Source organism: Bicyclus anynana, chromosome 18 (assembly GCF_947172395.1).
Source record: "Bicyclus anynana chromosome 18, ilBicAnyn1.1, whole genome shotgun sequence".
Taxonomy (NCBI): Eukaryota; Metazoa; Arthropoda; class Insecta; order Lepidoptera; family Nymphalidae; genus Bicyclus; species Bicyclus anynana.
In genome coordinates this window covers 10496285-10509402 of record NC_069100.1, presented here as the reverse complement: position 1 = coordinate 10509402, position 13118 = coordinate 10496285, and the positions used below count along the sequence as shown (strand labels likewise).

Here is a 13118-nt window from a genome sequence, read left to right as displayed (position 1 = left end):
GATTAGATTTAAAGTTGAAATTCTTTTAGAGTATAATCAAAAGCTCCATTCTGCGTGTAGCTATGGAGCAGGCAGTTGTTCTGAGTCATGGGTTCTCAAACGTTATGAAGACATTTATTATTGGCCTATTTCAGTTACTTTGTGGATCGTAAAATTTTGTAGTCACGTTTCCATAGATCGATATAAATAGGAAAACCATGTATTTTATACAGGGGATTTATGAACAATAAGTCATACATGAATCCTTTAGAACACAAAATATTTATTTCTTTGGTTTATTCTATGGCGTTTGTATTTCTTCCAAAGGTAATTAATAAAATATATATTTGTCGGTATATTTTAATAGTTTATGTTTTTAAAAACTTGCCTGTCTATCATTTGAATAATGCGCAAATGATAGATTTATTTTGCAAAGAAAATCCCAATAACTCGATAAAGTTAGGTTCCTACTAGGTATTACCTAACTAGACCTTTGAACACTTAACCTTAAGCATTAAGTATTTTTAGTCTGAAAACCTACTGGAGTCCAGTTGTACTAATAATAATATTACCTAAAGCTATTGGTTTTGTTCAAATTACATATTAGGTATGTTGATTGTTGATATCTCTCACATAAATTTAAAACACACTTCACAACACGGTTGTGATTCTTACACGTTACACGGTTGACAAAGTTTGAGAACAACTGGACAGGACCCGTAGCACGAAACCTGTTTAGTGCTGAGAAATAAAATAACAGGCCCCAATTTGATATGAATTAACTCATTTCGATTGTTATCTAGCATTCGGCCGCTTTTGGACTACGTGTGAATCCCTATTGGGATTATAAAGAACAGTTCAAGTGGTTTAATCGTCAAGCAACTTCAAGAACTTGCACCCTCCAACATCTTTATATAAACAAGACTGGTAATTAAATAATTAACGGAACAAGCAGATGGCCACCTGATCTTATTAGCGAACTGTTCCTCTGTCTGTCGAACTTAAGGTCTTAGCACGCAGTCGTTCGAACCACGTCATATCTTAAAATATTATTAGGTACTCTCTTCTAAGACGTCTTAATACATTCCGTCAACTCAAGAGAGTAATAAGTTTTAGCATATATTTCATACTAAACCCCGATGTCTTGCTTGCTTGACGGCAATACATGACCGAAGCAGTGGGGTGCACAAAGTTAATAACTAGGGTAGGCATTAGACATAAATGAAATAAACAAAATAGGATGTCTTCTTTATTGAGGGGCTTAGCAGGGTAGATAGTGCATTTTTGCATGAATGAAATGCACTGGACGGAAGTACTTTCCCGAAAGAACTTTGTTTGACGGAGCCCTACTTACTACAGCTATTATTTTTCATTTAGATATTTTGGTGTTAAAACTTGTTGGCATTGGCAAATTTTCCATAAGTCGTCGATGCTTTTAAAAAAGCGATAGAAATAGAACCAATATAAAACGCTTCTTTGGTTCTTTGCTTGTTATAAATTGCGGCCTCCGTGGCGCAGTGGTATGCGCGGTGGATTTACAAGACAATCAGCTAAGGAACGAACCTAGGACCTCCGGATTCGACCGATTGGGGTTTTCTTAATTGGTCCAGGTCAGGCTGGTTTGAGGCTTAGGGCGTAGCTAGTTACCTCCCTACCGGCAAAGACGTAGCGCAAGCAATTTTACGATCAGGTATGACGTGGTGAAGAAACCAAACTGGGTGTGGATTTTCATCTTCCTCCCTAGTAAGCTCGCTTTCATCTTAGACTGCATCATCACTTACCATCAGGTGAGATTGCAGTCAAGGGCTAACTTAATAGCAAGAGCATCATTATGCTTAATTTTCCTACATACTACATTTTTTTAAACTCTATAATAAAGACTAACAATAAATTAAAACAGATTTTATTAATTTTCTACTTACAACTAAGCTATTATAACAATATATTAAACAAATGATACAGTTAAATTTTAAAAACATTATTCTGAAAGTAATAATGAACTGCTTTAATCTGAGTTCAAAAAAATAAAAAAAGTCAATCTCTGGTTGTAATATAGACAAGAATTTTGCTGTTGATATATTTTTTAATTCATTTTAGTGTCATAGACAATTCTTTTTAATTTATACACTGGTCTTAGGCTTTGGCATCCAGGCTTCAACTTTAGGTCGGGTGGTGCTGTATGGTACATACTGGCCTGTTGTACCAGATAAGTTCTCAGTGTGTTCAGCCATCCATTTGTATTTAGGTCTGCCTGGGTCCTGGAATATGATGTATGCAGAAATTAGACTTTGTGGGAAGTTCTTATCAAGTTCAATAAAGATATTTGGGTACTCTAACACTAGAGTATCATTTTCAACCCATATTCGGCTCACTGATGAGCTTGAGTCTCCTCTCAGAATGAGAGGAGTTAGGCCAATAGCCCACCACGCTGGCCCAATACGGATTGACAGACTTCACATATGCAGAGAATTAAGAAAATTCTCTGGTATGCAGGTTTCCTCCCGATGATTTTACTTTACAGTTTGAGACACGTTTCTTAAAATGCACACAACTGAAAAGTCGGAGGTGCAATTTCTTCTGTACACAGAATCACTTAGCAGGAGCTGTAAGTTGGGAATACCTATGAATTGCCAAGATCTTTGAGTGTTTAGGAGTAATCCTGAACATTTTAGTCTTGTCCATGACAAACATACTTACACATGGTTTACAAAACATAAAAAAAACATAGGTTATGGAAGCACTCGGCTCACCTGGTGTGGCAGAAGATCAGTTTTGTAATGCAACCATCCATACCACTCAGCAGGGACCTGAAAAAAAAGTAGCCAATGATTAGTGAATAAATGAAAAATATTGAGTTGCTACATTACATATGTTTGATAGGTTTACTATTTTTTTCACAGGCCACACTGTACCAGTGCAGGTTAGCATAGATAATGATTTCATTATCAATCAATCAGTTAAAATCCGGAGGATCTAAAGTCTTAGGGTAATTTAGAATTGGGTCATTACAACATTAGGTAACTTACTATACAGGTAGCCTTAAGTTGAAAAACCATAGCTAATAACAAATCACGACATAACCACGCGCGCCGCCCGCGGTTTTATTGTGTTGCATGAACAAGCTCATGACTAAGACCCTACATGCAATCAAAAGTTGGGCATATTCTGTTATGTGAGTTTTAGCCATGTTTATAATTCACTAGCTGACGCCCGCGACTTCGTCCGCGTGGAAATTAGTTTTCCACAAATCCCGTTTTCAAAAATACCATGGATTATTCCGGGATTAAATGTAGCCTATGTGTTAATCCAGAGTAAATTGTATTTCCATTTCAAATTTCAGCCAAATTTCAAAGATCACTTCAGTAGCCACAGCGTAAAGGGGGAACAAACATACACACACACAATCTTTCACTTAATAATATTTGTGTGATTACAGATGCCATGCAGTTTCACCTGCATAGTTACCCTTCCTGTGGGAATGGGAACAGAAGACCAGTGCTTGTGGATTCATCACAAATGTAGCACATGATGAGTGGTGACCAGTGGTGGTATTAGCTTTATTTAATAATAGCGGAAGCCCGCAACTTTGTCTGCATGGAATTCAGTTTTCACAAATCCCACAGAAACTGTGGATTTTACCGGGATAAAAAATTACAGGAATACAATTTAACCTGTTGCTTGTGTATACTGTAGCTTTTGGTTGGTGAAAGAATTTTACAAATCGACCCTATAGTTTCAGAGCTTATCCAATGCTAATGAATAAACAATTAATATTTCTTTCTTTCTATTTATTTATTTATTTATACTTTATTGCACAAAACAAAAACAATAATAAAGAAAACAAAGGAAAACATAGAAAACAAGTATGTGCAAAGGTGGTCTTATTGCTTATAGCAATATCTCCCAGACAACCTTTGGATAAAGGAATTAATGTATATTAATATGAATTCTTTCTTTAGAATATAAGTATAGATGATTAGCAGAAAACACTATACCACTTATACCAACACTATATTCCCATTGGAAGTTAATCTATACTAATTTTATATATAACTGAAGAGTTTGTTTGATTGAACGCACTAATCTCAGAAATGTCTGGTCCGATTTGAAAAATTCTTTCAGTGTTAGATAGCCAGCGTCAACTAGTCAATAATAAACAGCATGACAATAATATGGTCAATATTAGTGACATAGACACTAACCTGGCTGGCATCATAGTTCATGTTGAACTTATCTGAGTACTCCACCCATCTGTTCCTGCTGTAGAAGTATCGTGGGTTCTCGTAATATTTGTTGCCGAAGCTATCTTCCCCTACCAGCTTGCCGTCTTTTAGTTCTTCTTGTCTGTAATATTTCAAATACAATATTGATATATATTTGAACTAGCTGTGCCTGGTTACTACTGCGTAGAACAGAAAAATGTACCTGTGCACAATATATTTATCTCGATTTAAGTAAATTATTGAAATACTCAAGTGTAAGAAGCGCACAATAAACTCAGACTGTTGTATTGATGAAGTAACATTAAACATAAAAGTAATAAGAACGCAGGAAAATAATCAAAATATTACATAATAACAAACACTTTTATTTACCTGTATAATTTGTACAACGATCCGAAGACGCCACCGTTTTGGCGTATCATACTCAAAACCGTTGCTACCTTGTCTAGAGCAAGGATTTTTATTATAGAATTCGACATTTTTAAAGAAAACTTGCCCCAAATATTATTGATCAGGAATCGTAGACAGACAACATAACCTCTTCCAATTTATGACATTGACATTTGAGATTTGATTATTTTGACATTGACAGATTTTCCCGTAGGGAAAACGCAAAAGTATTATACCAAACAGCCAAAGACATTGAAAGATTTTTTAAAAACGACTCTGTGAACTGGCTTTACGGCTCTAAATTCTAGTAATTTTAACCGACTTTAAAAGCTATGACCATAAATTATTTAAATGGCTCCACTCAGTAACGTAACGTATCGCGCGAAACGATAGCTGCGCATAAATCACCTAACCGCTACACATTTCAAGAGTCTCAATAGCTCAACGGTAAGAGCGGTGGGACTCATCACCAAGGGGTGGTGGTCCCCGCCCCGTTGGTCTGTTGTCGTCTTAGACCATTAATGTCGTATCTATTCCAAATACAGTTTTTCCCGACTAGTTGGAGGAATATTGGTCACATTTAAAATATGGCAAATATTCTTTATATGAAAAACAGTACACACTCACTCCCAGTGCCCTAACCTTAGGTACTGTGTGCCTAGTGGGAGTTTTCAATATTTTCATGCTGTTACTATCGCGTTAACGTAAACGCGAATTCATATGGAATTGAAACAGTTGTGCCACGAGATGGCGCTGTTTCAATTCCATAGAAATTCGCGTTTACGTTAACGCGATAGTAACATTATCAAACTGCCACTAGGCCCTCAGGTGCATAAACTAAATCAAGTCAATGTAAATGTTTATCTATCCTATTTTACTCATAAATAACGTGGCATTCTATTGGTGAAAAAAAATAAAAAATCGGTTTGGTAGATCCAGAGACTACAACCTCACTAACTTGAGACTTGGGTGAAATTAAGTTTTTAACAAATCCCGCGGGAAGCATGGGCTTTTCCGGGATAAAAAGTAGCCTATGTGTTAATCCATAGTAAAATCTATTTTCATTCCAAATGTCAGTCAAATCACAGCAAAATTGACAAAGTTTCATACAAACTTACATTCCCTATTTTATCCCCTTGGGGGTAGAATTGATCACTTAAATAAAGTAGCGGACATTTAATGTAGCAAGTAGACTCTTGTATGAAGCTCATTAAATCATACCCTTGCCAAAATTATAATGGGTGGATGGGTGTAATAATAAATATAACAAGTTGCTCTTTTTTCAAATTTTATTAATAAAAATTAACCATTTTCTTTTTTCTAATTTAATTCTACGCTTACGTAATAAATATCGATTTTGGAATAACGCTTAAAAATTAAACAATAAATAATAGAAAAAAAAAATGCTATGACTTTAACAGTTATTCGTTTGACAAAGTATAAAATAATAATTTACATCAATTATGTAACTGTTCATGTTGATATACATATAATTAATTGCATCATAGAGTTGTACAAAATCTCTAACTTAAAAGAATATCTGTGTCATTTTTTACAATGAACATTGTGAAAGGTGTGATAGTAGTTTCATACCTTTCCAATGATCATGTTCAACAAATTGTTCAATTATGTAATGAAGAATTTTATACTTATTAAAAAATGTACTTATAGTGCGATACAAAAGAGTAGAAAATAAATAAAGGCGCTGTCGTTCATAGGGTAACCCTGTGTACTGTCAGCCATTTGGTATTGCAACTACCGTGATACTTGACATTAATCGATATTTTGTTCTATACGTAGGTAATATAATGTTCTTATTTTAAATATGATCGGTTGAAAATAATATTATTTATTAATTTAAATAAATTAATAAATATATTAGGAAAATACTTACTATCTAGCCCGGAAGTAAGCATTATGTATTATCGGTACTAAAATAGGTTATTACATGGTTTACATTTATTAAATTTCAATAAATTCAAGTCAATCTAAATAAATTATATTTAGTGTAATTTGTCTGATAAATATCCGAATTTCCACTATGATTTTATAAATCTCATACAACTGTCAATAATGATTGGTTGCTCTATAGTGACAGATCTTTCTGATAATGACAGTAAATGTGGTGTTGCCACACAGCAAATTTAATTCCATTTTAATTAATTTCTACTCTTTTTATGTCGCACTATACAATGTTGTTCACAGTGCATATGACACTTATTCCGTTTACCTACTCAACTTTACATAAAGCCTAGAAATAGGTACCACGATTATTAAAAATTGGTATAGTAGGCGCCAAACTTCTAGTCCGCTCTGAACACGAGGTAGACGCGCAGTGTACAAAATGCAACTTCAGAACTGACTACAAGTTTAGCGCAGACTACATCTTTCTATATTTGATATTTAATTAAAAACTTCACTGCTTGAACTGAGTTTAAACATAATTTAATAGTTTAAATTCAATTTATAATTTTTAAAGCGAATTAAAACAATACATATGACGTATTGAAATTTATAATTGTTCATACAAAAGTGAAAACTTGTATTGATAATAATAATATATATATTAACATTAATAACAAAATTAGTTGTACTATTTTTAATGTCATTACAAAAATTTATTTTCGCTATACCTACTAGTTCCTATTATTTTTTTTTATTCGCATCTATCCATAGACAATATATTCTTTTACTATCTTAACCTTTGACACCTATCTTAACTATGTTATGTATCATATACTCATTGTGCAGTGTTTATGGTATTATTTCAGTGATATGTAATTACCTCTAGAGACACGATGCTCAAAAGGACTTGACCCAAAAACATATATCCAATAAAAATATAAAGAAAACTATTAATATACATGTAATTGTACTGCTATGTTTTAGCAACAAATAACACAGATTTTTTTTTCTGAAAATTAAAGTGTGTTGCTTATTAGGATTTTGGGTTTGCTCATATCATTTTAGGATCTTATCTCTAAATTGCTTTTTATCTGGACGCTTAGCATGTGTCAACGACAATTTATCTCGTGACAAAGAAAGATATGTGTGTCGACCAATACAACGAAATCGAAAATATCACTATCTTTTTTATTTTGTTTTGATATCGTCCATTTCGTCGCTATTGGCAGACAAACGTATACAAGTATCTCGTAGCGCGTTACGTACTGGACTTATAGTTCCAATACGATGTATAAGCCCGTATGGGGGTAATAGCAAAGATTTTCTACTATTAGATATGTTACGTGCCTACAAAATAAATGCAAAATGTGATCCGAATTGAGCACACATGCACAATTTTGTGTTTACTTCCATTATATATTTATGTATAAATAGTTTTTACACTTCCTGATCACACAACTCGACATTGTAGACAATATTTACATATTACTTAGTTAATAATAATATTCAAAATAAATTTCGTTGTCTACAATGCGACTCAATGAAATTAGGACAATTAGCTACTTTTGCTCGGCTCAGTTTCGATGCGCTAGTGACATGTCTAATAGTATAAAATCTTTGGTTCCAATAAAAATAAGGGAGTAGATAGTTTAAAAAAACCGGAAGTACTGTAACTTAACATCAGATGAGATCACAATCAAAGGCCTAACTTTTTGAATAAAAAAATATATATGTATTACTATCTCTCTTACTCTAACGTAAACGCAACATATTTTTATTCATTTACTCGTACTATATTATAACATTTTATGTAATGTTTCTAAAGAACAGTACCTACTCTAAAGGTAGTAATATATCACTTTGTTTTATGCCTCAGATTAATGAAAATTAATATAAATATTCACAACTTCTTATTATTTGTCCATTTACTATTTCAAATCGATAGTTGTAATCAACTTAGTTTCCATTTCGATTGCAATCAATACCTAACATCCTTTCAAAAATAAATCTAATTTAAAATAACATTACAATCAAGAAAAATCAGCCAATCATTTCAATATGTACAAGAAATTATAAAACTTATTAAATAGAATTGTCCCTTCATCGACATTTTAGTTAAAATCAATATAATTTATTACATAATTTAATCATATTAAATTGATTTTAAGAGAAACAAAATCAAAATCCATAGCATTACATCGATTTAAAAATCGATTTCAAAATATTAAATTGAATTCTATAATATCTATAGACACAACTAATGTTCCATATCACTAAAACTAATTGCTAAATAATATTTTTTCCAACAACTCAGTCAATCGTTTCATTGTATCGCTTTGAACTCGATTGCAGAATAAATCGATATGCACAATCTATTTCATTCAATTATAATATTCATCGCAATCACGAATATTCGGCGACTATTCAGTATTCGTCCAAAAATGGCAAAACAGCAAATTATAAACAAATTAAATTGGCAAACTACTTTCGGATCGGATCGGTATCAACCCATATTCGGCTCACTGCGGAGCTCGAGTCTCCTCTCAGAGTAAGAAGGATTAGGCCAATAGTCCACCACGCTGGCCCAATGCGGACTGGCAGACTTCACACACGAATGCAGGTTTCCTCAGGATGTTTTCCTTCACCGTTTGAGACACGTGATATTTTAATTTCTTAAAATGCACACAACTGAAAAGTTGGAGGTGCATGCACCGGACCGGATTCGAACCCACACCCTTCGGAATCGGAGGCAGAGGTCATGTCCACTGGGCTATCACGGCAAAATAATTTACTAAAAAGTTATTTTTATAGTTTATTACAACTATAGGTACGCAAGCCATAATATTATATCTAAGTTCAGTAGTTTGAGCTGTGTTGCTAGATTAGTCAGTGAGTACTTTTTACATAAAAAAATAATTTCAAAAAGTTTCAAATTAGCAAACACTGTTAGTAACAAAGTCTGAGGTACTTAACAGTAAAAAAAAATTGCATAATAAACATCAATATTTAGAGGTCGAATATTCGGCCTCCTCTTCGGCCAAGAATTTGGCCGGATATTCGGTATTCAGCAAAATCGCTATTCATAACATCTCCAATTTACACCCAATACCATATGAAGAAACTTGCACCAAAAATGTCATTTAAAAATCCGAACTTAACATATCAGTCAACCATTTTCCTTTTTTATATAGATTTTTTTTTTTGATGAATCCCAAGAAAAACCACCAAAACTCACAAACCATACGTATTCCTATTCTATACTGAGTATCACAATCAATAATTATATTGTACAACAAAATCCATACGAATTACTTGCTAATTATTGCAATGTATTATATATATATATATATATATATGCCTATATACAAAGATTTTCTACTACTAGATATGTTTACGTGCCTACAAAATGTTACACAGCAAAGTGATCATAATTTAACTACATTATTTATTTGTGTATATATAGTTTTTACACTTCTTGAAGAAACAACTCGACATTATAGACAATATTTAGGTATTCATTGTATAAATAACTTTCGTAGTTCACAATGCGACTAAATGAAATCAAGACAATTAGCCACTTTAGTCCGCCTCAGTTTCGACGCGCTAGTGGCATATCTAATAGTATAAAATCTTTGCCTATATACAACATAGAGTATTTGTATTTAGAACCGTCTTTAACCATTACAATACCCATAGACCACAACAATTTTTTGTTCCCAAGCGCGATAGGTCCAATTCTTATATAGTCAAATTCACACGCGGTAGGTCTTATTTGCCAATAATGCATTGATGCATTATTTTCATTTTAACACAAAATTACTAAATCGATTTTCATGAAAATTATATGGGACCAATCTGAAAGTATTTATACTCTTTCAAACAAAAACCTCCGTCTTGTAAATCCACTGCGCTACAGGGCCCGTGCGTAAAGTTTTACTTCAAAAAATAATCTTAATGCATTTATTTCTCATTTTTGCGAATATCGGGAACCATCCAAGACTTAGACTATTTTTACCACCAGGATCAAAGACTACAACCTTCTAATATATTTTAGTATAATACCCAAATAATCATATATCATACCACTATCTATCTCGCTTACACGTGTACATATGTCGTATTGTGTAACAGAGACATCGATCACTTATTAAAAAGTGAATGCACAATCAGCGACCAAAAACGTCCCCATTCAATGAGTGCCAAACACAACTTCTTGGCACTCACTTCACGTAGTCGCATTTGCAAATTCAACCTTAAACTCAATTATTAAGGTTGAATTTGCTCTGAATTTGAGATTTTATTGAATATTGGACTACATGTAAAGGCCTTTAGGTATAATTTTCTTCACAGCCAGTTTTTAAGTGAAATTTTCTACATGATCGTGCGCCCTTTTATTATAAGAGGTCAATGAACAGAGATGACCTATTCCGGGTGAAGAACGATATAACTTGCTACACATTATGAAGATTAGCACATATACGACAGTTCTCACATACCGCTGTCTCGCTCTAGCATATATACGTTACGCTTTGTGTGACAGCGACGGCTTGTCCCGGGCAGGATTTCGCGACACATTCGGCATTGCCCCCGACCAATCAGCGGCCGCCGGCGCCGCTCGGTAGAATTTGGTAGAAGTTCTATTGAATATTGGTAGTAATTCGTTCGCCTCGTTCGACAGTGCCTGAAATTTTAAAATATGTTTTTAAAGTCTTTTAAAAAATAGAATTTTAAATTAAATATTGATATTTTATGTACAATTTAAGTCAATTTTAATTTTAATGTATTTGAATTGGTTAATGTTAATTTATTCTTAATTTTTAATTTGTTCGAATTTGAATTTATTATTTTAATTTATTTTGTTTGCTTAATATTCATTTTGTAATTTAAGATTTATTGTCATAATTATTATTCCCGATTGCTCGAGAAACGAATTGGGAAAGTGTAATGTTTCTCTGAGCACATGTCATGTATATAAATAAATAAATAATATTCACTTAGCTATACAAGATGTCCCATAATTAATGAATCAAATGCAAATGGGAAATACACTACCTAAAGTCAAAAACTAATAGAAAATCCGTAGGGCGACTATAGTTCATGCGCTGTAGCATGGTGCGGGTGACAGTTTGTTTCACTCTTGAAAATTTGCCACGATTTACGATAATAGTACGTATTATGAACATCATTAAACAACTGTCACCCGCACCATGCTACAGCGCACATAGTAAAAGTTATATTTTTGCCCACGCTTTGACCTCGTTAATCCGACCTTGTCGCAATATCGGCTCTTAGAGGATATCTATTAACTATAATACTAAGTATAATCTACTAACTACCTCACTGCCAAATTTTATCTTTGTACGTCAAGCGTTCAAGGACCTCCATCTTGTAAATCCACTGCGCATATCACTGAGCTACGCCCTACGGAAGCCGTCGACTGGTATGATGGTGATAGTGATGGTGGTGGTGGTGATTGTGGTGGAGGTGGTGGTAATGAAGAAGTATTCACCTTGAGGTATATGACAGCGTCGGTGCCGTACCCCTCGCAGGAGATGAGCACGAGGTCGCCGTGGAAGTAGCGCGCGTACAGTCGCGAGATGGGCAGACCGTAACCGTACCCTGGAACCGTCAGTTATACAAATTATAATAATGTTATATGACCTCGCTCGATCTCGTATTGGCTCCTGCCGACGCTAGGTGGCGCGACTTGTGTCCATAAAGAGTAGGGATTTAAAGAGGGGTAGCTATCGGTTGGCGGGAACGACTTGCGATATAAGGTGCTCGTCGTACGGTCGGCTTCGGTATGCTCGTTGCGTTTAAGCCGTCTACATTTCTTGTCGTGTAATTTTTTATGACTTACTTAGGATAGGCGGGGAGAGTGACTTGAGTGGAAAAGGGCAGTGTTTGTTAACATTCAAAGACGCCTTTAACCCTACACACAGCGTTCACAAGTGCGTGACTCCACTCAAGGTCGGTGACTGTCATTCTAAGGTCTTATTTTGGGTACAGTTGGATTTGTTAATTAAGTTGTCCTGACAAATATTGTGAATCATAAACCTTTGTTCGAGATTGGTTTTCTTATCTTTTTAAATACACTTTTGGAGCCTTCTGCTAAGAATAAAATCTTTTTACTGCACTAATAAACGATAAATAAAATTATACCTATTGTTACAAGTTCCTCGTTTACAGGTGGTATTAACTTTCATTATTTATGTTATTGTAGAGGGGAGGTATCAGTGTTGATATAAATAAGAGGATATTTGATGACTTGAACAGTTGTTTGTGAGGCAGCGTAGACGCCGTCATGCTGCCAGTCGCGTTAGTGATTTTGTGCAATAACGTTTTGTGTTGTAATTATTGTTTATCATAAATTGTTTAGTGCGGGCATGGAGAATATGTCAGGCAGGGAAGGTCGTCGTCTTCGAAGGAAGGAAGGGAGTGCCGATGCATTCTAAAGGGATCCCTTAAACCTACTCTCAAGGTCACAAGTCCGTGGGACCTGCTCGAGATGTTTCCTCTATCACAAAATAATGGAACAATCTCTGCCGCTGCTACCTATCACGTCACTCTATTAAAGATTCAAGGCAGTGCCAAGCAAAATAGGCAGTGACTTTTTGGGCA

General features: G+C 34.3%; 2 protein-coding genes and 1 long non-coding RNA gene across 3 annotated transcripts in view; 1 reads left to right on the top strand and 2 right to left on the bottom strand.

Annotated features, from left to right (window-relative positions):
• Window positions 1–13118, top strand: part of LOC128198942 (uncharacterized) — a 43579-nt gene that overhangs the window by 15326 nt on the left and 15135 nt on the right. The window lies entirely within an intron of this gene.
• On the bottom strand, window positions 1867–4762 carry LOC112054345 (probable NADH dehydrogenase [ubiquinone] 1 alpha subcomplex subunit 12). The gene is made up of 4 exons (XM_024094109.2): window positions 4575–4762; window positions 4182–4323; window positions 2730–2786; window positions 1867–2237 (listed from the first exon to the last, which is right to left on the bottom strand). The coding sequence occupies exons 1-4, from the start codon at window positions 4679–4681 to the stop codon at window positions 2100–2102; spliced, it is 444 nt and encodes a 147-aa protein (XP_023949877.1). The 5' UTR covers window positions 4682–4762; the 3' UTR covers window positions 1867–2099.
• LOC112054343 (pyruvate dehydrogenase (acetyl-transferring) kinase, mitochondrial) overlaps window positions 5868–13118 on the bottom strand; it is a 47324-nt gene continuing 40073 nt past the window's right edge. The window contains exons 8-9 of the mRNA XM_024094103.2: window positions 12007–12116; window positions 5868–11178 (exon numbers count right to left, since the gene is read on the bottom strand). Coding sequence (XP_023949871.1) covers window positions 11020–11178; window positions 12007–12116 — 269 coding nt within the window. The 3' untranslated portion in view covers window positions 5868–11019. The remainder of the gene's footprint in view (window positions 11179–12006; window positions 12117–13118) is intronic.